The sequence below is a fragment of the Mustela nivalis genome (assembly GCF_964662115.1).
Source record: "Mustela nivalis genome assembly, chromosome: 7".
Lineage (NCBI taxonomy): Eukaryota > Metazoa > Chordata > Mammalia > Carnivora > Mustelidae > Mustela > Mustela nivalis.
Genome location: NC_139026.1, coordinates 68,112,237 through 68,139,534, shown reverse-complemented (window position 1 = coordinate 68,139,534; position 27,298 = coordinate 68,112,237). Strand labels below are relative to the sequence as shown.

Here is a 27,298-nt window from a genome sequence, read left to right as displayed (position 1 = left end):
GCTTAAATAATTCAGGAAGAACATGGGAGAAAGTTGTCATCCTAAATGGATTACAATCTACACAATAATAATCTTTATTAGTAAAGAACAAATAGGGAATAAATGAAGAGGGATAACGTGAGATTATATAAAGAAGTTGGTTTTAGTCACTTCCAATGTTGTCTCTGAAAAATTCTGGTCTAAAATCTTCCCTGACTTCTTTAGACTTGGAAAAAAGCAGCTGGACAGGAATATTTAGTCTTGAACTCATCATTAACTTTTCTTTCACACATCAGACTGGTGCCAAAATCTGTTTCCATTACCTATTGCAAACCACCCCAAAAATTTGTGGCTTGAATGACAGCACTTGTTTTGCTAACAAATGTGTGATGTGGGTAAGGCTCAGCAGGAGCATTTCTTCTTCGCTCCACTGGGCAATAGTTGGAATGGTGTGAAGGCTGGAGGCTTGAGTCATCTGAAGGCTACCCATTTGTATATCACATGGTTGGTTGGTACTACTGTTGGACAGGACCTCAGCTGAGGCCCTAGCTGGAAATACCTGTGACTCCCTGGCTTTCTTCTAGCAGAGCGTTTAGATCCTAAGGATGAGCATCCCAATAAGAGGACTGGGCATATTTATATCATCTTTTATGCTATGACTCGGAAACCCTGTGGCATCTCTTCTCCTGTAGTCACAGGCCCACACACATTCACAGAGAGGAAACAAAGACCCTACCTCTTGATGGACAAGTAATATCACATTTGAGAAGAACACATGGGATGGCATATACCCCTACGACCATATTCGACTAGTACAACTGCCCTCCACTCTCTGGCTACAATCATTTATATCCCTCCCCCATGCAAAATGTCCTCATCCCCTCATCAAAGACCTCTTGGTCTTACTCCAGTCAGGCTTCCGCATCCCAAGACCTTGTCATCCAGACCCGGTCAAGATGTAGGTGCAGCTGCTCAGGTTTGGCTTCTCGAGTAGCACTCCATTCCATGTAAAGAACCAGGAAATTCAAGGTCAAGTCATTTGTCCCCTACACACCTGACATGCAGTGGTGGAATGGGCATAGTAACTACTGGGCATTCCCATTCAAGAAGAGGGAACATAGACATGGAAGACACCCACGTATCATTAGTCAGTAGCAGTTCCCAAATCCAGCCAGGCTCGTGTGGCCAGTTCCTTGACAGGGCCCAGACCTTTGGGCTCTTGGTTGTTCCTTGGGAGTCATCTTTCCATTTCCAGGAGAAAGAACCTGTAATTGCAGATGAGTTGTTTTCTGCAAAAGTATCTATACGGGTCTAGGGCCTTCTGCCTTCTACTATCTCTGTCCCTCTTGGTTCTATTTGGTATAATATTTTATTCATTTGGCATTTCTTATGAATCAATTTATAATCCACTCCATCAGGTAAAGGATATCCACAATTATCTTCACCATAAGACTTTCTCTATCTTAAATTTTCTGTATGGCTGCTATGGAATCTCCCTCTGTTTTTAGAGTTGTCGAACTTTTTGAAGGTTTCAATGAGACAGCTGTACCTTAAGTCTTCCTGAGGTCTTAACCTAGGCACACCCGTGGCTTCCTGACAGCACCTCCCTCTTTGCCCTAGAACTTTTAATTTTAGTGCAGTGTACTGTCTAGAGAAACTGGGAATGGGAAAAATTGTTTTTGTTATTGTTGTTTTTGTTTTTTAACTAAATAGTCTTGACTACCTTATGTTTTCCAATTCCCCCTTTGGTCGTCTTTCCTTTAACATTTTACTGTATTCAGTGAGAAAAAAACCAAGTGGCATCTTTTCTTTTCCTATCTATTCCTGCTGATTACCTAATGAGAAAATGAAATTTGAATTGCATGAAAATGAATTCAAGGAGGAAACATTTCTCTCTTCACTATAGGAGAGGGCTAAAAGATGTCAGTCATAAGGATTACTGGGTAGGGGAAATTGGAAGGTGGTGATCAAAAGGTACGGACTTCCAGTTATAAGACAAGTGTGCTGGGGGTATAAGGTACAACGTGATGACTATAGTTAACACTGCTGTCTGGTATGCTGGAAGGTTGCTAAGACTGTAGATCCGAAAAGTTCTCATTGCAAGGAAAAAAATGTGTTTTTTTTTCCTTTCCTTTTCTTTTTTCTTTTTAATTTATACGGTACTGCATGTCAGTGATATCCCAATAAAATTGGAAAAAAGAGGCAAAGGATTAGTTAAGGAATAAAAAATATTTTAGAGGGGGAAATAAAAAATATGTTAGAGGGGGAAAATCCCCTAATTGCTAATTATATTTCTACTGAAGGGAAAAATAACATTTGACAGTCAATGAGTATGCTTGCTGCCTATTTACAGAATGGCAGATGTTACATGTAAGATTTGCCCAGATAGTCTCTTTAAAAAAAGTCTTTCCTATGTGAATTGTACTTTAATGAGACTTTTTGTTTGGAACCAGAATGATTTGATGAGGATTGAGTGTGTTCAGCCATATTGTTAAAGAAGAGCTAGAAGGGAGATTGGAGTTGGGAGTTAAAGTCCTAAGTTCAAAACGAAATCAAGGAAATGGATCAGTTTGTTAGTGGGCCATTTCCTTCCCCATGTTAGGAACCCGGGGAGCTACTGTGAACTTGACAACACAAGGGATGATGGCTCAATAATTCGCCCAGAACTAATCATAAAGATTCAAATTAAAAAAAAAAAAAGAAAAAAGAGAGTGAAGTAATCTCCTATTTTACAGCAATAGGACTTCTTAAAGAACAAAATTCAGGGGCGCCTGGGTGGCTCAGTAGGTTAAGCCTCTGCCTTCGGCTCAGTTTATGATCTCAGGGTCCTGGGATCAATCAAGTCCCACATTGGGCTCTCTGCTCAGCAGGGAGCCTGCTTCCTCCTCTCTCTCTCTGCCTACTTGTGATCTCTCTGTGTCAAATAAATAAAATCTTTAAAAAAAAATTCAGCTGAGAAAATTTTTAACACAGGGATGATGGCTCTGTAAATTGCCCAGAACTAATCATAAAGATTCTAAAAAATAAATAAATAAATAAAAAATCGCGAAGCAACAAGATCAGACTTGTTGTTAAAGAACAAACTTCAAATGAGTAAATTTGCAACATCTTACTGGCTTTATTCAGCAATTTATGAATCAGGCAATGTCCGTTTTAGCAGATGGAAAGGAACTCTACGGATCTGTACAAAATGAAGGGCTTTTTTAGGCCGAAGGAAGCAGGAGCAGAGGATCAGGCTGGTCATTTGCTGGTTGGTTAAGTAGGGTTACTTTCCTTAATGTGCAGCAAAGAGAAGTCTCGGGGCGGGGTGGGTCAGGTAACTTACTAAGGGCAGGCAAGTGCCGATTGGTTGACCTAGGTCTGCCTTTTCTGGGAGTGCCGAGCACGGAAACTTAGCTAAGCTTGGGTTTACTGACATGGAGCTTAACACGAACCACTCCGTCTTGGGCCCAATCAGATTATTTCAACAGACTTCACATGTTATAACCTCTTAGTGTCAAGGAATGAGACCACCGCTCAGTAACTGGAACAAAAAACCACAGAGCTAAATGTATTGCTTATTTAGTTACCTCGGTGAACTTTGTTGGTCAGGGACAGTCTCTTTGATCATATGTGGGGCATGTGGGGTTGCTTGGAGCTCAGGGATTGAGGGACTCTCAGAGGCTAGAGAGAGTTGACATCCGCTGTGGATGTGTGGTTACAGAGGTGAGACTGTCATTGATTGATTGGCATCTAGAAGTGTGTTCCAGGTTGTAAGTCCCTACCTTCCTGGCTGACTTCAGAAGGAGGGACGGTCACTGATTGGTTGGTTGACTGGCAGACTGAATTCACTGAGGAAAATTTTATTTTTTTATCACAATATTTTTTAAGTGATTCATGTATTGTAGTTTATGATGGGCTCTTACACCATACTGCTCTACAGTCATCGAAAATTATTTAACCCCAGAGTATAAAATTTGTTCCATAGATTCCATCCTTAGGGTACACAAAGCATTTGTTTAGGAAGGTGTTTTTAGGCATTTTTGTTGTTGCTGCTGTAGTATTATTAAGCCAAGTGTTTTAAGTGGTATCCACAAAGAACTGGTTTGGGGGGTGCCTAGGTGGCTCAGTCGTTAAGTGTCTGCCTTCTGCTCAGGTCGTGATCCCAGGGTTCTGGGATGGAGCCCATCATCAGGCTCCCTGCTCAGGGAAGTGGGAAGCCTGCTTCTCCCTCTCCCACTCCTCCTCCTTGTGTTCCCTCTCACCATGTCTCTCTCTGTCAAATAAATAAAATCTTTTTTTTTTTTTTTAAGATTTTATTTATTTATTTGTCAGATAGAGAGAGAGCAAGCACAGGCAGACAGAGTGCAAGGCAGAGTCAGAGGGAGAAGCAGGCTCCCTGCGGAGCAAGGAGCCCGATGTGGGACTCGATCCCAGGACGCTGGGATCATGACCTGAGCCGAAGGCAGCTGCTTAACCAACTGAGCCACCCAGGCGTCCCAAATAAATAAAATCTTAAAAAAAAAAAAAATCTGGTTTGAACAACATTCTATATTAGACTAGTGATAGAAAATAAAGTGAAAACAGATGTGTTTACAAAGCACTTTACCCAAATCTCATCTCAAATCATGACAACCCTGTCAGGTAGGCATTGCCATTCTCATGTTACAGAGGAGAAAACTGGTGCCCAGTTAAGTGACTTGCATAAGGTTAGAACCAAAGTTTTTACTAGGGCTTAAAGTTGTCAGGATCAACTATTGACTTACTTGATGGTATTATGTTTTATTCAGAACCAAGTTCAAAAATGACCTTCCTTGGGGCACCTGGGTGGCTCAGTGGGTTAAGCCTCTGCCTTCAGCTCAGGTCATGATCTCAGGGTCCTGGGATCGAGCCCTACATCGGGATCTCTGCTAAGCAGGGACCTGCTTCCCCCCTCTCTCTGCCTGCCTCTCTGCCTACTTGTGATCACTCTCTCTCTGTCAAATAAATAAATAAAACCTTTAAAAAAAAAAAATGACCTTCCTCCAGAATGTTTTCTCTGACTTTAACAGTCATTGATGTTTATATCCAGAGACCATTTTATAAATAGAAGAATAGTGTTTTTAAACATAGGTGTATGAAATTTTTTTGATGGACCATGTAATTGTCTCCGTTATTTTTATTTTATCTCTGTGACTTCTGTCTTATTTATTGGATTTTTTACTTTCTCTAATTACATTACAGTTCCACACCAGCATCTTACAAGTTTCAATCCCTTCATTACTGCCAACATCTAAGGGCCTGGAAACGTCTGAAAGCGCAAAATTGCCTCCTCAACCAGAGACTTCATTTGAAGAAAGGTATGTCATTTATGACCCAACATTGCAATATAAATGTTCAGCAGAGTAGATCAAGCAAACACAAGAGTGCATTGCAATTTATTTACAGACACAGGTTTTACTGTGAGAGGCAAGAAACTGTAAGGCATGTGCCAGGGGACCAGTGTAAATCAATCACTACAGTCAGTTCTGGATTATTGAAATAAAGGGTGTGAAGCAAGAAGTCCTAGGGCAGGAGTCCAGGGAGGTGTGGTGTTCAGGTTAGAGAGAGATTTTAGGGGACTCAAGTTTTATGTCCTAAGTCATGGGGAGCCGCCAGTGGGTCCCAAGCCCCATAGCAATGGTCATGTGGCCCAGGCTGTTCGGAAGAAGGATTTGGGACAGGGATACAGTAGTTTCTCCATTAACAAGTAGAATTTTGAGGGAGCATGTTCTCAATTACTTAACCTTATAATGAGACCAAATAAAAGAAAATATAATAGAATATTTTAGGGGCACCTGGATGGCTCAGTGGGTTAAGCCTCTGCCTTTGGCTCAGGTCATGATCCCAGGGTCCTGGGATCGAGCCCCACATAGGGCTCTCTGCTCGGCAGGGAGCCTGCTTCCTCTTCTCTCTCTGCCTACTTGTGATTTCTCTGTCAGATAAATAAGTAAAATATTTTTTTAACAAAAGAAAATATAGTAGAAAATTTTAAAAGAGAGGGGCAGCTGGGAATCCTCAGTAAATTCAGCAGCTGACTCAATCTCAGCTCAGGTCTTAATCTCAGGGTTGTGGGTTCAAGCCCCATACTGGGCATGGAGCCTGTGTTTAAAAACAAAACAAAACAAAACACACACGACTGTTTTAAAAGAGAAATCGCTTCCCCAGCACAATTTTTTGTTTTTTTGACAGTTCTGCTTACTTAGAATATATATGGTCTTTTACTTGTGAAGCACACACATTCCATTTTTTTTTTTCCTTTTCTTTTCTTTCTTCTTTTAGTGATGGAAAAATAATCCTTGGTGCTTCTGTTGAAACCCAGCCGTGCGATAGTCTTTCGTAAGTCATGTTCTTGAATGTGGAAAATGTCATTGATACCTGGGAGAGAGGAAGCTTCTGACAAACTCACAGTGACCACTGTGAGAAGCGGATGACTGAGGCCTGAATACATTAATGCAGGTGTGGTGGTTGGATGTCAGGGAAAGGGGAGGTTGTGAGTTAACAAAGAGATTCTTACTCATGGACTGTTATCCATTATCTCGTGCCAAGTGTTTGCACGGCTTTAGCCTTCCTTCATCAGTTTTCATGTGAAGTGCAGTGCTTTGAATTTCAGGTTTGCACTGGCTTGCATTTTGACCCTAGCAGAAAAGAGTCACAGAGAATGATGTAATGGCTGGAAAGGCTGCAGTAGTTTTTTGCATTCTTCATGTAGTAAACCGGTCCATTATCTATGTTTATCCAAGTTCAAGTCTGAATTAGGAAAATCTCTTACCAGAGCAGTATTCAAAGATGAGATCTTCTCTTTTCTCACCAATATCTTTTACTTTATTTGATACTGGACAAGTCTAGTAACTTATGTACACATGAGTACATGAGAATTGCCTTTTAAAAGTTTGTGTATGTGTGTTACTCTGCTTCTTAGAGCTTTTTTCTCTCTCTAAACTGGTCACCTATTCCTGACTTCCATTTTTGAAAAGACAGCCCTGTACACTTGAATGCTAGTTATGTGAAAGGGAAAAAAAATCTCTGGATGTTTACAGTGTCACTTCGCCTTTGCAAGGATAGCAAACAAATTATTATGGGCAGCCAGAGGGATTTTTCTTGTATGCCTCGATCAGAACTGTAAAATGAACTACTTGGCCAGATTCAGAAAATGGATTCCTTTGTGAATTGAAAAGTAACACTTCTGTCCTTTATTTTAATTACAAGGATTATATATAAATAGTATGTGAGTGTTTTAGAAGTTCCCTGGTATATTAACTAAAATTTAAATAAAAATAAAAAATAAAAAAGTTCCTGGTCTAAATGTATACATAAAAGGATACACCACTGGTCCATGGAAAAATGCTGGTTTATTTTCAAATGTTGACATCACAAGGAGAGTCCTAAGTGTTTTTCCAGCTATTCTAACATGTGTGGGACATTTAGAGTTATTGGCAGGACAGTTAACCACCTCTGCTTTTAAAAGAACTCAATGTTATAATTTAGTAAAGCACATAAGTGACTGCCTGAATCCGGATTTTCTTTTATGACCAGGATTCAACCCACACACAGTTTTAGTTTCTTTCCAAGATATTCTCCTAAGAAACAGTGGCACCAGAGCCACTTATTATTAATCCTAATTACTATTATTGTTATTTTTAGAACTTCAAGTCTGCAAAAGTCCAGCAGCCTGGTCAATCTGAAGAAAGAGTCATCAGATGGGGTTGGTTCTGTGTTGTTTCTCTGTCTGTTACCCTGAGACGCAAATATTTAGGGATCCTCACATTTTCCCATTTTCCAAAGAAAACTGTCAAGAAGAGTTTGAGGTTTCTCTAATGCAGATTTATTAGATACCACAGTTAATGGTAAATATTAAGAAGGGTGAATATGAACAGTTGAAACTAGTGTATATAATCACAACTGAAGACTAATTAGCCATTATTGGAAATAAATGGAACTGAGATTGTATAGCTTAGAAGTAGATAAAAGTTTATTTTAATTTCTAGAATTGTGTGTAACAGTTTGTGAATATATGAAGCCATTCCTATGTCCAGATTACAATGGAAAAATGTTTGTGATGTCTGATACATGGGATTGCTTAACTGTCTCCAAAAAACCCAAACTCAGAACCTCCAAAACATGTTATATGAAAGAAGCCAGACACGAAAGATCAGATAGTCCACGATTCCATTTATGTGAAGTATGTAGAGTAGATAAATCCATAGAGACAGAACCCAGTTTGGCGGTTGCCAGAGATGGAGAGGGAGGAACGGAGAGAAACTGCTTCCAGGGTGAGGGGTTTTATTCAAAATGATGGAAATGTTTGGGAGCTAGGTGGAGGTGGCAGTTATATAACACCGTGAGTGTACTTAATGTCCCCTAATTGTTCAGTTACTTTTTATGTTTCACCTCAATAAACTGTTGGGGAGGTACAAAAAACAGACAAAACCCCCAACTCTCAATCAGGCTAGTGATAGTCTTAATTATCATATTTGGGCTTCCTAAGACCTCACAAAACATCCTTAGGTCACCCGCCCGAGAACAGCTGTTTATTTAATACAGCCACTGTGTATACAGCAAACATTTTGGTGTTCTGTTTTTTTGTCTTTTTTTTTTTTTTAAAGACCTCATCAACAAGGGCTCTCGTTCTTCCTCCAATTTTCAACCATTAACTCTGTAAAGGCTACCTTCTGGTAGGCCACTTCCAGATGCACTCCCTTGACTGCTGGCTCTGAATGCCTTGAGTTGTAATGTAGGTGTCCCTGATAAGGCATGGACTGTGCACACAGCTGTAATTACAGGCATCCTTTGTCCTTTTTTGTCTTGCCAATTCAATAAATGATTAAATGATTTTGACATCTGTGGTGAGACATAGGTAATAGTTGCACTAAACTGTGGCATCTATAAACTTGTAGTTACGATGAGCAATAAATTCAGAGGATAAAATAACCACCTTCAAAGCTTGTGTCCCCTCTCCCCTTTCTCTACCTCTGCAAAAACAAAAACAGAGGGCAGGAGATGTTAGAGGAATGAGGGCATGCAAATCAAAGCATCTTTGGATCCTACTAAAACAATATAATAGATCATGTTACTGGAACTGCTAATTCAAATAACAAGAAAGCTAAAAAATCAACAGTACTTAGAAGTATAACTTAATTACAGTTAAGTTTCGCGATAAAGACCTTGACCTATTAGAGACAGCCAAAGAATCTTCTGAATCGATGAAGAAAAATTTAATTATAACAAGTTTAGTTTTGGTGTTAAGTGTATCAAGCATGTCATAGTGTTTGAAAATTGGTGATCTGTGTCGGGTAACTTGCAGGCAAGGTAATGAATATGTCTCAGAACACCCTCTCAAAAACAAAATGTTTAACGGTCACTGGTTGTGTCCTCATTTGACTAGTAATTCCTTGAGTAGAATATTTAAATAACTGGAGTAGAATCTCTTTCTGCTGCTGGTGTAGAAGCTTGGAGATAACGCCTACTTTGCACAGTGATTATATTACGCTGGGCTTCTGATGCAGTTACGGTACAAAGACTGTGAACTGCATTGTAGCCTAGTCATGTCATAACCATTCGAAAAATAGGAAGCCTGCTGGTATTCTGGTTATGCAGTACCTTATTTCCATGTCATTGGGGGAATGAGGCAAATAAAATAAAGCTTGAGAATTTCTATGTCCTAAATACTTCACATCTGCAGCATGCCGGTTATAGGTCAGTGATGAACATGTTTTTGTTGCTGCTCTTGCTTCCTAAGTAGCTTTCAGAACTGACTTTCTAAATTGTAATATGGTGCTTGGTGTTCATAATCAACTTATCAGTTCTGTGATTCTTTTAAATAAAATCACATGTGTAACAGATCAGGTGTTGTGCCCAGCGTGTACTCCTAATTGTGCACAGCCACTCTGTGTTCCATTTATTATTACTTGTCTTTTAGGATAAAGCTCCTGTAGAAAGCAGCCCATTCAGGGGCCTCCCTCCGAAAGCTCCGGGGCGTGATGCATCCGTGGACGACAACCCCTTTGGCACTCGGAAAGCCAGATCATTCTTTGGGCGTGGCTTTTTTAAAATAAAAAGTAACAAGAGGACAGCAAGTGCACCAAACTTGGGTACGTATGGCCAGCGTGCTTTTGCTTTAATTCACTCAGGACGAGGACAAGGTCAATCCCCTCCCTTCCCTGGTTCATTGATCTGTGCGTTTCTCGTTCTCAGAAATGAAGGTGAATGCAAGAAACTGACCCCTTGGGTTTAATTCGGTGGTAAAGATAGCTCTGTGCAGGCCATCACCCTGCTCTCCTTGTTGGAGTATAAGTGTAGAGGAAAGACCAAAACCCTTGACACTCTCTGACTTCATTGTAAACAGCTTCTCATCTGTTTCGAAAGTGGACCAATTAACCCCATATTGTTCCTGCTAATGGAGTCTGCGATGTTGGAAGCACAGCGCAGTGCTTGCCTTTCCTCCCCCGTGTGTATTTTGTGAGTAGGACTTTGAGCTGTGTTTCATTTTGTCATTCTCCTGTGTTCTCTCCATTGGGCTGCGTGTGATTGTGTGCATTGTTGGGATATCTGAAGATCGTAAACGAAGTGCCAGTGCACCCACCCTAGGTATCGTACCCCTGCATGCCAGCCTTCGCCAGTGCTGTCCTCCAGGCTGACTAATCCTTGCTCTTGGTATCTGCGATCTCTAGAAAGCAAGCTGGCAGCGATCAGAAAATGTTGTCCTCGACTCCAGAGAGTTCCTTCCAACTGCTGCTAAAGTGAACTTTCTGGAGAGTCTTTGCTTCCCAGCCTACGTGCTGTTTTAACCCCTGCTAATGACACCTTGCCAGGAGCTCTGGGAGGACCCAGAAGCGCACGGCACCCTCAGAGTCCAGGGCAGGACTCTCCTGCCTCGTACCTTCCAGCTTTCTCACCCTTCCGGTGCATCCTGTCTCACACTAACTCCCAGGTCCTGACAGTTCCTTCTCCATGTCTCCATTATCCCCAGAGAGCAATGTTTTCAGCCAAATCGAGAAGTCTGTAGAAGACATTGCAAATGATTGCTTTAGACTGACTTTTCTTAAGGGAATGTTCTTCTGACATTTATTGCTTTGAAGATGGAAGTGGCATTTAGTGACACTGGAGGAAGATTTCTGGGATATTTAAGGAGCCTCCCCTAGAGTGATTTTAGGAGAGGGGAAACTCCGTTTTCCTTTTTAAGTGTGGGGCATGGGAGGGAGGAAACATCCTCAAAACAAAAAAATGAAAACAGGATGCTTTTAGAATGAGGGTGAGTTAGGCAACATTTTCTGGTATACCCGTACCCATGATGGCTTTGGGGTTTGGATGGAAAGGTTCCTTTGGATTTTCCCTGAGATACCCATACACCAACTCATGTGGGTCAGCACAGGTTACTTTTCTCCCTTTGCAGTCTTACATTTCTAGAATACACATGGGATAAATAAAATCCAGACAACATTTTCAAATGTTTTTGCATCTTTCTTAGAAGAAATACATTGTTAATGCTAAGAGCCCAGTGCTGCTTATTATAACCTATAATCACAGCTGTGCTTCGTAGAAAAGTCAACCTCTGCAACTTTTGTATCTTGCTGAAACACCATTTCTGTGATTTTTGTACAACTTTTTCTTTCCCGTAAAAGTGTCGTCTCACACTGAGGAAACAGTACTGCTTGTGTTTGTTAGTGGGGGATCATGTCTTAAGGGGCAGGTAAAAGAATTAAGAAATAGAGAATGCTGGGAGAACTGGGCGTAGCAAATTTGGATGTTACTCTTTCAAGGCAGAATCAACAGACACTGATTTTATATCAAAAGAAAAATGTGTGCATATCCAGTACAGTCTTTTCTCAGTAGGACATAGCAAGTTATAAATAGGAATAACTCTCTTGAAAAAAGACCGCCAGGGCTTGGTGACTAGGATCTGATGTAAATGCCAAAGGAGAGGAGGGAGTGAAAAGAAAATGCCAAAGAGTGTGAATGGGAGTAACAGGAAGAATATTAATTAGTATCAAGGGAATATTAAATAAGAAAATCTAAGAGAATTCTTCTGAGAATTGGATGGATTTGTTGAGTCTAAGATGTTCCTGGCACAGCACATTGGGAATATCCATAAACGTTCAGATCCTGAGTCTGGGGAGAGAGATTAGGACCAGAGATTGTGATACTGGCTGCTTATGAATGAGGGAAGCCATCATTTTGTGCCAGGCACGGAGTGGGTGAACTTGTTCAGAGATCCTGCTGGCAGGAGCCTAGAACAGAATCTCGGAGTGGAAGAAGAGGAGAAAACAGGTCCTATAGCAGAGAAGAAACGATCAGATGACAGATCTGGGAGATTGTCCTAACAAGATGAAGGAGATGATGTTTTTGAAGAATGTGGGAAGAATGTCAGCAGTACCAAGTGCTGCAGAAAAATCGAGATTAATTTAAGTGATCTCAGATCACTTAAAGAATGTGGCAATCCTATCCCACCTTTGAACTTCAAAGAGGTGGCAATTTGTGAGTTAATGAATTTAGGCACAATATCATATGCGATATTATACACATCATTCACTGATACACAGCAGACGGTAAAGCAGAACATAAATTTGTGTTCCATCTGTAATATTTGTAGGGTGCTCTTTACAGACCAACAGAAGAAGAATTTGTGAAGAGTTGCTAAAGTTAAGAAGGGTAGCATCTAGTCATGTTCATTCCGTACTTTAAAACTCACCAAGTATGTATTCTGTTCTTGGGATAGCTGAAACAGAGAAGGAGACAGCTGAGCACCTAGATCTGGCTGGTAGATCTTCCCAGCCGAAAAATTCGCAGATATCTCCACCATCGCCGGATTCCAAAAAGAAATCCAGAGGGATCACGAAACTCTTTAGAAAGTAAGTAACACAGCAGACAACCGGAGGGGGCTTTGTGTTGTGTGTTGCTCAAATGTAGGAATAAATGGAAGATTGCCTAGAAACAAGTATGCAGTTGTAAGGCTTTGCTGTTCCTTTGATGGAAGGAAGATTGTGATCTGGGATGCACTGACTCACTGGGTCTCAGTTAAAGTGTAAATCCAGACATCTTTTCTGACCATACATAAGCAATGTTCTCATTAACTTTAAAGTCCTAAGGTCTCCTCAGGTCTCTACAAGGCAATGTGATGTTGTTTCTTCTATTCAGACTTAGGAGAAGTCAGTCAACTACATTCAACCCAGATGACCTGTCTGAGCCTGAATTTAAAAGAGGAGGGACAAGGGCAACTGCAGGGCCACAACTGGGTTGGTCTCGAGATTTGGGACAATCTAACAGGTGAGAAAAACTGAACGAATGGACTTTGACATCTCTACCCACATGTCCAGGCTATGAGCACTTGCAATGTTAGTATTGTCCCTGGGCTGAGCAGTAGAATCCCTTGCTTACCCCTTTGCCTGGCAGAGGGGTCCGTCATCTTTAGAGCAGTGCGGGTTGGCAGTGGTTGGTGAAAATCATGCAGAAGATGAGGGCTGCGTGAGCCAGGGGAGGAACCAAAGCTAAAGTGTCAGCAACATCTGTGTAAGAATGATTCTTTGACTTCAATCTGACTGAGAAAATAGTTACTCCAAGTACTCTAAAGCATAGCTCTAGAGAGATGGGCTAACATAGCGGTTAAGAGTAGGTTCTAGAGACAGACTGCTTGGATCTGATTGCTGGCTTGGCTGCTTCCTGTAACCTGGGTGACCTTTGAGCAACTACATCCATACTCTACACCTCCGTGTCCCCTGGTATGAATTAGTCTAATTATGAAGATTAAAGGAGTTTATATGCGTTGAGTATCTGGTAAATAGTAACTGTTCAGTGAACGTTAATGACTAATGGATTCTGTGAACGCACCTACATAAATTCATTAAGACACAAATTCTAACGGAATTTAATCAGGATTAAATAATCCTGAATTTATCAGGACTATGTAATGCTTTATCTGTTAAGACTCTAGGAACTTTTCCTACACCCTTACCACAATTGAGGGCTGTTTTGAAATTACTGTACTGACCTACTGAGCATGAGAAGGATGGGGTTGGCAAACATCTAGCACAAACCATTACACTTAGTCTTTGGAACATGGTCTCTCCTACCCTCGCAGAAGACTGGGCACAGGTTTTATCAAGGAGGAAACCCTGGCTTTCTCCAAACACATGAAGGTCTCATTTGCCATGTGTTCTCTTTATACACAGTAGAGGATCTCCTTGTGCTGTTTTAAAAAAAAATAAAGAAAATTTTTGTTTATCTACATTTTTTTTCCCCCAAAGAGGAACACGATTTACATGTCAAAGTAGAAAATTTGACCCAGAAATTACTGTGATTATGTTTCCCTGTACTCAGTGATGGCATGTTGCGCTCTTCTCACTGATAACCATTTGGAGAGAAACCATAATTCTGCTACAGTTCAAGTTAGACTTGATTTCTTTCCATCTAACCTAGTGTTTTCTGTTTAGAAATTCAGTCTTCAAACCACGTTGACTGAAACTAGTACAGTGACTTGACTTGTTGGTTCAACTTGTTTTTCTTCCACAAATATGTTTCTTGCTCAAACATATTGAATCTTTTGTGGTTTCATTTGAAAATGAAAGCTGTGGTCCTTTTGAGGTAACTTTCAATGCCAGTACCACCTCCCCTAAACATGGACTGAAAAGTAAGCTTTTCATGGTCAAATAGGGCATTACTAGGGAATTTCTACATTCATTCAGTATAAGTTGGTCAACCTTGAGAAGCCACAGGGCTGGCTTGGAATTGTTCTTCACACAGTTGTTCGTTTTCTTATAGCGACTTGGATATGCCATTTGCCAAATGGACCAAGGAGCAGGTTTGCGATTGGCTTGTGGAGCAGGGCTTGGGGTCCTACGTGAATTCAGGCAAGCACTGGATTGCATCTGGCCAAACACTTCTGCAGGCTTCTCAGCAAGATCTGGAGAAGGTGACTGCTTCTCTGTTTTGTTTAGACAATGGCTACTGAGAAAGAGAATATGATTGTAGAATTGTTTTATACTCCAGAAAGGGGAGTGGGGGGAGCCAGTCAGTACTCTTGAAAAACTGTGTTTTCTGCTTCACACTTTTTTTTTTTAATTTAATCGCATGGATTTAACAAGAAGGACCTGATCTTAATGATTCCTTATGAAACATGTAAGCCACTGGCTATTTTAATGAGAAATAATTGTATAGACATAATAATAAACCTTAAGCTCATATTTCTCAGAATCTTTGTGAGGCTTTAGCATTGGCCCAACTTCTCAGTGTAATGTATGCAATTCAACTTTACTTTGCAAAAAGGAAAAGGAAAGAGCCCTACATCTTACGTCAAATTATTTAACATATTTCCTAATTGTTTAACCTTTTGTACAGAAAGAATAGAATTCCAGTCTTGCTGAGGAAGGAGCCTACTAGGGAATGGAACATCCCACTAAACTAGTTGCTGTGGTCTTGGCTTTCTAGGGGCCTTTTGTTCAGCAACATTTCACCAACTTGACTTGGCATGCTGACTGAACAGGATTGTCGGGTCTTTAACACTGGCTTCGTTTGGGGGGAGCTGGCATCTTTTGCCAGTGGCATCTAGCCCATAGTGACAGAATGGTCAAACCAGTGTTTCTGCTTATTATTTCAGGAACTTGGGATTAAGCGTTCACTTCATCGAAAGAAGCTCCAGCTGGCACTGCAAGCCGTGGGGTCTGAAGAAGAAACCAACCATGGAAAGCTGGATTTCAACTGGGTTACTAGTAAGAGATTTTAAATTCACTCATTCATGAATGAGTAAATGAGTGACTGACTGAATGAATGAATAAATGAATGAAGCTGCTTTTTCTTTTGAATCACAAGTACAGGTGTTGCGTGGCTTACTAACAACACCGATTTCTCTCCTGTAGGGTGGTTGGATGACATTGGTCTCCCCCAGTACAAGACCCAGTTTGACGAAGGACGGGTAGATGGTCGAATGCTCCATTACATGACTCTTGTAAGTGATTGGCTCCTGGGAGTTGGGGAAGGGGAGTGTCAAATTGCTTTTCTCTGGAAAGACACAGAAATAGTGAGCAAAATACATTGTTTTCACAATGATTCCACCAGAGTTTCAGGGTGTTGCCTTAACTTGAGAAGAGCCAGAAGAGTTTCTGTTAAGTTGAAGTCAGAGGATTTGGTGATTGCAGTATCGTTGGGAAATTTAAAACTTGGATTTAAGCTGTATGAAGGCTAATCTAAACTCAGCTCTCCAGGAAGATGGTTTTATGTATATTCGACAATGTAGACCCTGAAGTGCATGCTTTGAAGGGGTAAATTTTCGCATAATTTTATATGCGAATTATATGTTATGAAGATGCTTTGTTTTATTTTATTTTATATTTTATTCATTTATTTGAGAGAGAGGGTGAGATAGAGCACGAGCCCGGAGAGGGTCAGAGAGAGGAGGAGACTTTCACTTAGAAGGGAGCCTGATGTGAGGTTTGGTCCCGGGACTCTGGGATCATGACCTGAGCCGAAGGCAGCCACTTAACTGCCTGAGCCACCAAGGCGCCCCTCTCCTAACGATGTTTAAAAAATAGAGTGTAGAGTGTCGAAGCCCTGGGGGTTTCTGAGTTACACATTCCTATATGCAGTGACTGCTCAGAAGAGACCACCCTTTTGACCTGACATCTAGAGACCCGTCTCCTCTCCTCCCTTCTGCTTTGGAGAATGTTACCCAAAACCTGCCTCCTTTCTCTCTTTAGCCCCGTTCCACTAGGGGAGTAATCGCAGAGGCAAGAAGTAGACTGAGGTGGACTCTCTGATTCCTGCATTACTGTTCCGTATTTTTATCCTTCCATCTAAGAGGTAGAAGGACTTTACAACAGTGGAAGAGACGGTTTCCAGGAGAACTTGTTCTAGATTCCGCAGTCCTGTTAGTGCACTGCTGCTTTAGATTCTTTTCTTTAAAAGGCCTTTTGTGAGCTACGCTCTGGAACCAACCCCGAGAAGTATCTTCTTTAAGTTTGTTGAAAATTTGGGGCATCTGGGTGGCTCAGTGCGTTAAGCCTCCGCCTTCAGCTCAGACCATGATCTCAGGGTCCTGGGATTGAGCCCCGCATCGGGCTCTCTGCTCAGCAGGGAGCCTGCTTCCTCCTCTCTCTCTCTGCCTGCCTCCCTGCCTACTTGTGATCTCTGTCTGTCAAATAAATAAATCGTTTTTTAAAAAAAAGTTGTTGAAAATTTCAAACAGCTTATTTTTCAATGTCAGAATTGTGGGGTACCTTTCATGGGATTCATTTTCTTCTCTGTCATTGAACCAAAGTCCGTACCTTGGTGGGCACCTGCTTGTAATAACACGAGCGCGTGGCACATTGCATGTATACTGTGTGCCAGACACTCTTCCAAGCTCCGTACTCCTATGAATACTCCAGTTTCAGCAAGCCTTGAGGTGACATTCTTGTTATCCCCCAGTGTTTAGGTGAGGGAATGAGAAACTTGAGAAATGGGGTAGTTCAACCAAGTTTCCACAGCCAGAAAGTAGTCAGAAGTCACAGGGTGTTTGAACCCAAGATGTTTCCAGATTCCTCCTCTTAATAGCTCAGCCTGCAACAAATTCAGTAAATACTTGCCTGCTTGTCTAGGTAGGTATGCTTCTGCACGAACATGAGTAGATTCAGGCTTAAAACCACAAGAAAAGTGCACATAAATTTTGTGACTATAAAAGAGTAAATCATCTTAGACAATTAGACCTCAAAAGTTCTGAGTCACAAAAATACCTATTTGAACATGATATCCTGGGCTGGATCCTGGAATAGAGAAAGGACCTAGTGGAAAAGCTGGTGAAATCTGAGTAAAGTCTGTAGTTTTAATTACCATTTTTTTGTTTATGTTAATTCCTCAGTTTTGATGACTACATTATGGTTATAGAAGGTGTTAACCATTAGGGAAAGCTGAGTGAAGGATATATGGAACTATTATCTCTTCTTTGGCAACTCTTTGGTAAATTAAAATTACCTAAAAGATTTTTTTAGGGGCACCTGGGTGGCTCAGTGGGTTAAGCCCCTGCCTTCGGATCAGGTCATGATCTCAGGGTCCTGGGATCGAGCCCTGCATCAGGCTCTCTGTTTAGCAGGGAGCCTGCCTCTCCCTCTCTCTCTATGCCTGCCTCTCTCCCACTTATGATCTCTCTCTCTCTGTCAAATAAAAAAAAAAAAGGAAGAAGAAGGCGGCGGCACCTGGGTGGCTCAGTGGGCTAAACCCCTGCCTTCGGCTCAGGTCATGATCTCAGGGTCCTGGGATTGAGTCCGGCGTCGGGCTCTGCTTAGCAGGGAGCCTGCTTCCTCCTCTCTCTCTCTCTGCCTGCCTCTCTGCCTACTTGTGATCTTGCTCTGTCAAATAAATAAATAAAAATCTTTAAAAAAACAAAAGATTTGTTAAAAAATCTAAAAATAGTATCTGTTTTGATTTAAAACAGCCCTCTAAAAAAAATGTCTCAAGCTAAAATAATTTGCATTGTATTTACATTGTAATCACGTATTTAGATTTTTTTAAATCTGAAAAACTTGAATTAGTTGAAACTGACCCACGTGGAAATGTTTTGAATGGGTGTCTCAATCTTAGATTAAAATGTGTTGAATGCCTTCTAACTTACCATAAGGAAGTGCCTTAAAGAAATTGATCCAAAAAAAATTCAGGAAATAATTTTGCTGAGTAGCTTTAAGAATTTAAGCTGATTGTCCAATATTTTTATTTAAAAACTATTTCTATAATAGATTATCACCCCCCCCACCACCAACAAATGTGTTTATCAGTAAGGTGTGTCTAAAATGGATATTTTTCTTGTTTTATTTTCTTGGTGTGTTTGGAAATAGACTGGTGCTTATCTTGACACTGCCCTCCACATCACCTTCTGAAATAATTTGTTTTGGTGTGTTTGGTATGTTTGAAATGTTCCCAATAACCACAGACAGGAAAGTTACACCTGGAAGGAACTGATGGTGATACATGTTGCTACTAATAACTTCTTCATGTCTCCTTTCTCTTTAACTCTCACCAAAACCTTCTCATCGATCACAGACTCTGCTGGATAGAGCATAATAATCAAGAACTAGAGATTCCTTGAGGCTTGGGGAATACTATAACAGAGATACTTTTCTGATTTTCTCCCAAATGGTGATGTGCCTTAGTTCAGCAAACCTAGTTCTGCTGTCCTCACTGAACATCATGGGCTCTTAACTCTTTGCTTTATCACACCAAATCAAAGTGTAACCCAGCCAATTCCTTTCCAACTGTGCTCTACAGAGCTGTGGGGTCTCACGATCCTGTTTCAAAGTGTCCGGAAGAGAAACAGGTGAAACTTGGCTTCTGTTGATACAACACTAATTTTTTGGTGGTTGTTTTTAATTTGGGGTCCTGGAGAGGATTTTGTTGGGAACAGGAAAAAAAGTGTTCTGTTACCAAATAAAGGGTTTGAAAATACAAGCGCTCGAGGCCTGTTGGTAGAGGGGTTTCCTAGTTTTACTTGTTTTCTGAAATTTCCCTGAGAAGGTCCTCCTGCTCTAGGCCAGCTCAGTGAACTCCTCTTTTTGTTGTTGTTTTGTTTTGTTTTTTTTTCAGGATGACTTACTGTCTTTGAAGGTCGTGAGTGTGCTACATCATCTCAGTATCAAAAGGGCTATCCAGGTCCTGAGGATCAATAACTTTGAACCGAACTGTTTGGGGAGGCGGCCGTCTGACGAGGTAGCACCTGAGGTTGAGATTCCCGCTGCATGCGCTCTCCATGCACGGGACAGCTGTGCGGGCAAAACAGACACACGAGTCTTCATGGGCCGGCAGGGAAGGCTTCTGCCATCCTCAGAGCCTCAAGTCCAGCCTCATTACCTTCTCGGGCTTTATTTTCCTATATCCCCCCCATTGTGATGGGTCTACCTGTGTAACCACAAAGATTGTGTTTTAATTTCCCTCCCTCCTTTTCTCAGGTGTCTCTTATTTTCTTGCCTCCTTAAGCCACAGAGTTAAATATCACTCTAGAGACTTGTTTTCCTAAAGCACTGCTTCATGAGTTTGTGAAAAAAGCTTGGAACACTGGCACGGATGCCTCAAAACAAAACTGAGATTAGCAGACCCCTTTTCACCTTTTCTGTAAATACTTAGTGGGATGTCGAGGGAATTGTGCTCTAGAAGGCAGACTTTGTAGAAGGTGCAGTTTGAGTGTTTGGGATCCCACAGTCAATGGACTAACGCTCCTTTTATTTTGTTTTACTTTTTTCATAAAAAATAAAATGTTCCAGATTTCATTGTTTATGCACCACACCCAGTGTTCCATGCAATACGTGCCCTCCTTAATACCCACCACCAGGCTCACCCAACCCCCTACCCCCCTCCCCTCCAAAACCCTCTGTGTGTTTCTCAGAGCCCACAGTCTCTCATGACTGAAGCTCCTGGTGGTTGTTTGTTCTCACAGAACAGCGTCACCCCGTCCGAAGTTCAGCAGTGGACCAATCACCGGGTGATGGAGTGGCTGCGCTCCGTGGACTTGGCAGAATATGCCCCCAATCTCAGAGGCAGTGGTGTCCATGGTGGGCTCATGGTAAAACTCTCTTTTAATTGAAAAACTGACTTCTCATTTTGTTTCCATCAGTCAAATGAGTTAGGACATTATCAGTTTGCTTGTCATAATCCTAGCACCATCAAACTGAGCCCTCCTGTAACCATTTCTAGGGAGTCTTTACTTTCCGAGTATTTTTCCCCATCATGTATTTGTATCATGTAGGGTTAGATCAGATTTCAATCCATTGTCTCTTATCTTATGTGACCATCTGGCCACTGGTTCTCATGTGAGGCGCAGCACCAAAGGCGTGAAACACCTGCCACATCCAGATTCTATTTCTGCACAGTGATATAAGGAGTCGCCTTCCAAAGGCTCCACTTTGGGGAGCTACAAGCCCTAACTTTGGAATGCATGGATGTTGGGAACGGCTCTACTTCTCACTGGCTTAGGCAAAATAAAGATCTATAGCTTGAAAATCAAAGTCCATGCTCGGTCTCTCTGGGCTTTTGCGGGATCATTGGTGATGACTAAATGAAGGAACTTTGCCAATTACAAAGCGCAGGGCAGACATGCATGATACACAGTGCCTTAAATGACTTTTTTTTTTTTTATAGGTTCTAGAACCTCGTTTTAATGTAGAAACAATGGCTCAGCTATTGAACATCCCACCAAGTAAGACCCTCTTGCGAAGACATTTGGCTACTCATTTCAACCTTCTGATCGGGGCCGAGGCCCAGCACCAAAAGCGTGATGCCATGGAGTTACCAGATTATGTACTCCTGACAGCCAAGGCCAAAGTGAAGGTTGGTTTAGGCTTCTGTCTTCTAATAACTGGTTAAAGCAAAAACTAAAGCTGGGGCTTGGTTTTGACCTGACTGTCCCATTTTCTGGAGTTTCCTGAGTCTTGTGGATGGGTTAATGGTCTGTGCATCTTTAAGAGTAATTAAGAAAATGCATTTTTGCAAGTGTCTTTCTGGGGGAACCTTTGCTCACTTTTATTCTATTAGAGTTAACAGTGATGAAGAGGATGACGTTGGGATGCAGTCAATGTATTGCCAATGCAGAGTCCATGACTTGGGCTCAAACATTGATTGCAGTTGTTCTATGGATAAATCCAGCAGAAGAGGAAGATTTCTCACACAGATTCAACTTGTCTGGCTTGCAATGAACCAATCTTGCAAGTTAGAAAAAGATACTTAAGAAATGACTCAAGGTAGACCAACAGAGAATGGCTGTTTCTGGGTATACCCAGATTCATGGGTCATACCAAATTCAGATTACATTTTCTTCTTTTTAATCATTTCTCTGTGAACTCTTATGAGTCTGTTATCTCAACCAACTTAATGTGGAGATAGAGTTTATCAGCTCTTCTGCAAATTTGTACTAATTTCTTTATATATAGAAATATAGATATTTCTCTCTCTCTCTCTCTTTTACCTCCTCTACCTGCCTGACACTTTCTCATTAGCTCCCTTTCTCTCTTAAGAGATCTGCCAGATTTGAAACTTCTCAAAGACTCTGTTCTATTTAAATTCTCACCATCAGCCTGATCACCGTCTGCTGAACTGATAGTCTCAGGGACTATGCAGTGACTCAGATGGAGTTTCTCTTCCAAGTATCATTAGAAATTCTCTCTCCAAACAAGCGAGGATTCCTTTAGCAACCTCAGTTCTGTTATGGAAGCATAGCCGGCATACAGGATAATCCTAGCTTCCCCTGAAAAGAAAACACAGTTAGGGGCGCCTGGGTGGCTCAGTGGGTTAAGCCGCTGCCTTCAGCTCAGGTCATGATCTCAGAGTCCTGGGATCGAGTCCCGCATCGGGCGCTCTGCTCAGCGGAGAGCCTGCTTCCCTCTCTCCTGCCTCTCCATCTACTTGTGATTTCTCTCTGTCAAATAAATAAATAAAATCTTTAAAAAAAAAAAAAAAATAGAAAACACAGTTAGGACCATTCTCTTTTCCTGATCTGAGATGGGAAAACCTTGCAAAACTGGATTCATCCCTGAGAAATATCATTGCATTAAGTCCTGTTTAATCAAAAACTAAGGCTCTTGGCATTTTTTTGCATATCACCGTGACTGCGCAGCTAATTGGGGTGAATAAGTAGAACAAGCTTAATCTTCTGAGATTCATAATCTGGATCATTTATTATATTTGGGCACATCAATCATACACACACAGGGTGCTTTTATTTTTGTCACACCAATTTAATCATCCAATTGCTTTTCTCTGTAAATGGAGTGAATATTTGAATCATGCATATTCTCAATTCTCTGCCATATGAGTTTTATTAAATCCCTGGATGTTTGCTTTTCTTTTAAAGCCAAGGAAACTTACCTTCGGCAATTTTTGGAAACTGAGAAGGAAGAGACAGGAAGATAGGGAAAAATATATTTGCCCTATGGAACTGGGACATCCATCAGGAAGTACCTCTAAGAAGGGATTTAAACCTGGATTGGACACGCGTCTGTATGACGAAGATGATTTGGACTGGTTGGAGCAGGTAAAGGCAATAGGACATGCCTGTTTTCTTTCAAGTTCCTCCAGCCATGAAACACTAAATGGAAACTTGATGCACTGTGTCTACTAATCAGTTTTTTCTCTAATATCTGAAAATATAATAAGAAAATAATAGTCAATAGCTTCCCAGTTGCTTGCTATGTCCCAGGCACTATCCTCAGCAGTTAACGTATGTCAGCTTTCACTGACAGAGCCTTGTCATCCTCAGTGTAGGGGGAAGGAAACCGAGGCACGGAGAGGCTGAGTAACTCACCTGAGATAGAAGAGCAGCTTGAAGACCTGGGCTTCCAAGCTGCCAGGCTGGGCTGCTCACTGATGTTATACTGTCTCTGGGTTATGGAAATCTGTGTATTAAGTCAAGTGGAAATACACAGCTCATGTAGTCTTTTTCAATGCAAAGTCCTGGATTTGAGTATTGCCCCCTAGTCACCAATCCTTTGATGTCATTGTCAATATCAGAGCATTAGGCTAGAGGTGCCAGTAAAGGGACATTTTGGCTCATTCTTAGCCTCTGGTTGCTGTAACGAAAGGAGGTATCCCCAGAAGTGTTCTGTTGCTCCCAGCCCGTTTCATATCACTTGCATTATTTCTTCTTCGACTTCTCATTTTGCTGTCCTTTCTTTGAAATGATGCAACCGAGTAGGTCACATGATGGGTGTGTTCTTTACAGATGGAGGATTCAGAAGACACAGTGAGACAGATACGGGTGTTCACCGAAGGCATCAACAATCTAACGGTAAGTCTGTAAAACGAAGTTAAAATGTTATTCTACAGGGGCACCTGGCTGGCTCCGTTGGTGGAGCGTGCGATTCTTGATGGGGTTGTGACTTCGAGCCCTACGTTGGGGGTAGAGATTACTTAAAAATAAAATCTTTAAAAATGAGAAGAAGTTTAAAATAAAAATGTTATTCTAAAAAGATATTTAAAATAACCCCAAAGGACTGCATGTTTTAACGGAGCGTGTGTCGTGCCGAGCTCCTGCTTCCTGTTTCATGACCCCATCCCCTTGTTTTCCAGCGCAAGTTAAAGGAGGACGACATGTTTCGGGATTTTGCCGCCCGTTTCCCCAGTGCCAGCATCACTGACGAGGACTCCAATGTTTAATCTGAGCACTTGGACGAACATGAGGAGCCCCTTGGCTTTCCTCCACCTGATTTTTCAAACAACTCAAAGAATCTAGAACAAACAACAGATTATATACAATTGATCATTCCACCTTCTCGGAAATGGACACGGAGGCCTGGGTTGCGGGGGACAGCGTGTGCCTATTCCGAAGACGCCATGAAAAATGAGACACTGGTGAATGAGAGTGTAGTGGTCTGTCCTCTATTTAATGTAAAAATCTGTGATATATTTAAAGTGTTGCATTTAATATGAGTGTTTTACTGTAGCGTTTCACGTTCCCATTCAACAGTACCCAGGATTTGGGGATCAGGAAGCAGTGCGTGGATGATCTCGTCACGTCAGTGTGACAACACTGTAGCTGTCAGCATAGGACATCACATGCTTTCAAAATCCGTATGTGGAATTTCCTCAAGTGTTCCACGTGCCTGCTAAATGCCAGCGGCCACCTCCACTTGCCACCTCTTGTCCTATTTTATATATTTTTCTAAATACGTGTATATATTTAGTACATAGAAAATAGAACTTTTATTTTGTGACATACAGGAGATGATGAAAAGCAAATGCAGTGCTCCAAACAGTCATATACCAAGTGGTCCTCGAAAGGTTGGGATGATCTCTCCTTCTCCAAGCTGAATTTTAATGATATTAAAAATGAGTTAATATTGATCATCCCAACTAAATTAGGGTATATGAAATGCCCCTTCTCTGATGACACATCACCCAGTTAATTGTTGAAGAGTTGAAAGTTTCAGCCTTCATCTTGGATCCTTTAGCCTCAAAAGGAAGAACACCAGGGACATTTGAATACTATTAACTCAAATGAATTCAGAAGTTCCCCCCCAAATTTGTAGAAATTTCTGAAGAAATCAGACCCAAACAAAAACCTTCACAGTATTAAGCTGCTTATTTTCCTTCTTGCTGAGTATCTCATGACATCAAAATACTAACCATCTACCTACTGTTATTAATTGTATATTTCTCAGGCTATCAGTGGATGGGATTTTTTTATGTTAAGCTGAATATGCATCTGAACATTTCGTCTCAGAGTTCAGTAACGCTGAGGCTGCACAATGAGTTTTAGAATGGCTATATATTGATGAGAAAACGTAATTCATGTTTTTAGCACAGGGCCCAGATGACATTTATTTCTAAAGGAAATAGCGGTGGCAAAAACTTACTGTGTTTATCATTATTTTTAGGGGTAGTCGAAAAAATAACCTATTTTTTATTCACTACTACACTTCCCACGATAGCCAACATGGTAAAGACGTCACAAATTGGTGTGGGGAGAGGCAGTTCAGTATGTGCCCATGGATTTGCTTATAAATTCTATTTGAATATCAGTGGTGTGATCTTGCAAGTTCTTAGCAGGTTACCAAGCTTTTCAGCAAGGGCCTATAATACCAAATTACTGTTTATTCGTGACTAAAATGATCTGATGCTAATAATAATCTTTTACTCTCTACTATTCATTGTCTGGTAACTGTATTGGACTCTTACATACTAGTATTTTTTTTAATGTGAACATATGTCACCATTTGAAAAACAATTTCTTATTCAAACCTGGTTAAAAAAAATATGCCAGAAGACTGTTAGAGATGCCAAATATTCTTTATTCAGGGCAGTGTAACATAACTGATGATATGTGATAAAGTTAAATTTATTTTTGATGAGATATATTTTATTTACAAAACATTGTGCACTGCTGGTTTTAACATATGAAAAGAAATAAAGTCAGTTGATAATTGTCTCCTGTTTTTATGCTCTGTGACTTTATTTTCCTTTGTGCAGAATACCCAGTAGGCTTTATTTCTGACCTATTAGAACAGTGACACAGATGCTTTATCATTTGCAAACTCCCATAAATTTCATGGGGGAGGGTTATAGCATATATTGACAGGTAGAAATTTGAGGGCTCTGAGGAATTTCTGTACAAAAGGAAATAGGCAGCTGGACTGGGTGAGGCGTAAGGAATCCTAGCAGAGGGGTTATTAGAAAAGCAAAGGGAAATGACTCGCCATCAAAGTTGAAGAAGTTTGTTTTAGAAGGAGATGTATATTCCTTTAAAGAACTAAATACTGTCTTTAAGTAAAATTTGAAAAGCGGAAACCTATCTTGGAAGAGATTGCCCAATATTAGAAGTGGAGTGAACATCGCTAGAGAAGAACAGATGTTTTGGTGAGAGTTAATCATCTCTAACTTAATAAACCAGCAGGAATGTGTGAATACAACACACCTCATTGGCAAACAGAGAGACCGGGCATGTTTGTTTAGCTGTGTGTCTATGTGCTCAGCTACGCCACGTCAATGCTGAGTCAGAAAACTGGGACTGCATTACCAGACATGACTTCACTGTAAAACACCGTAAAACTTCTCCGAAGAAGTCATTCTGCATGAGCTTCATACGTTCGATCTCCAGAAGCAGTATTGATCAGGTGAAGAGGAAATATGGGGCAAAACTCATCGCAACAGTTGCCTCCGAAGGACAGCAAAGAGGATTCCAGCATCTGTGAGGTTGTCAGCGAGGCTATAGTCCATGCAGCTCGGAAAGTGAGGGAGTATCTTGGATTCGAAGATCCTCTGAGCAATCTGTGCCCAGCTTCCAACACTCTGAACGAGATCTTCTTAATCCGCTTCATCACTTTCTGCCAAGACAAGGGAGTGGATGAATGGCTCACCACCACCAAGATGACCAAGCACCAAGCTGTACTGTTCGGGGCAGACTGGATTTGGACTTTCTGGGGAGCCGACAAACAGATCAGGCTTCAGCTGGCAGTGCAAACTCTGCAGATGTCTTCCCTCCCTCCTGTGGCATCTCAGCCCTGTGACATGTCCCCTCCAGAATCCAGGGCAGGGGGGTCTTCCAGGAAGAGAAGTCGATTTGATAAGCTTGAAGAATTCTGTCACTTGATAGGAGATGACTGACTGGGCCTGTTTATCATCTTTGGGGTGCCAGGTAAGCCCAAAGACATCAGAGGAGTAGTCCTGGACAGTGTCAAAAGTGAGACCGTGCGGGGCCAGTTGCCAGGACAGAAGGCCGTGGCACAGTTTGTCCTGGAAACGGAAGAGTGTGTGCCCATCAGAAAGCTGCTGGGGAACTGTCTGAGTAAGAAAGATGGGCTGAGAGAGGTGGGCAAGGTTTATATTAGCATCCTCTGAACTGGACGTGGGCAAAGAGACTGTAAGGCAAAAAGGAAAAAGTATT

The 27,298-nt window shown here is 41.3% G+C and overlaps 1 protein-coding gene and 1 pseudogene across 2 annotated transcripts in view; both read left to right on the top strand.

The window, feature by feature from the left end:
• LOC309868517 (liprin-beta-1-like) overlaps window positions 1-24,462 on the top strand; it is a 61,984-nt gene extending 37,522 nt beyond the window's left edge. Inside the window, exons 12-27 of the mRNA XM_082738441.1 lie at window positions 5,182-5,297; window positions 6,259-6,315; window positions 7,621-7,690; window positions 9,896-10,067; window positions 10,531-10,563; window positions 12,692-12,824; window positions 13,111-13,239; window positions 14,731-14,881; window positions 15,566-15,677; window positions 15,825-15,913; window positions 19,516-19,638; window positions 20,363-20,488; window positions 21,064-21,252; window positions 22,772-22,951; window positions 23,639-23,704; window positions 23,986-24,462. Coding sequence (XP_082594567.1) covers window positions 5,182-5,297; window positions 6,259-6,315; window positions 7,621-7,690; window positions 9,896-10,067; window positions 10,531-10,563; window positions 12,692-12,824; window positions 13,111-13,239; window positions 14,731-14,881; window positions 15,566-15,677; window positions 15,825-15,913; window positions 19,516-19,638; window positions 20,363-20,488; window positions 21,064-21,252; window positions 22,772-22,951; window positions 23,639-23,704; window positions 23,986-24,072 — 1,833 coding nt within the window. The 3' untranslated portion in view covers window positions 24,073-24,462. The remainder of the gene's footprint in view (window positions 1-5,181; window positions 5,298-6,258; window positions 6,316-7,620; window positions 7,691-9,895; window positions 10,068-10,530; window positions 10,564-12,691; window positions 12,825-13,110; window positions 13,240-14,730; window positions 14,882-15,565; window positions 15,678-15,824; window positions 15,914-19,515; window positions 19,639-20,362; window positions 20,489-21,063; window positions 21,253-22,771; window positions 22,952-23,638; window positions 23,705-23,985) is intronic.
• A 653-nt stretch (window positions 24,463-25,115) lies between these two features.
• On the top strand, window positions 25,116-27,298 carry LOC309868529 (rab15 effector protein pseudogene; annotated as a pseudogene). The gene has a single exon. The product of its transcript is annotated as a rab15 effector protein pseudogene (transcript).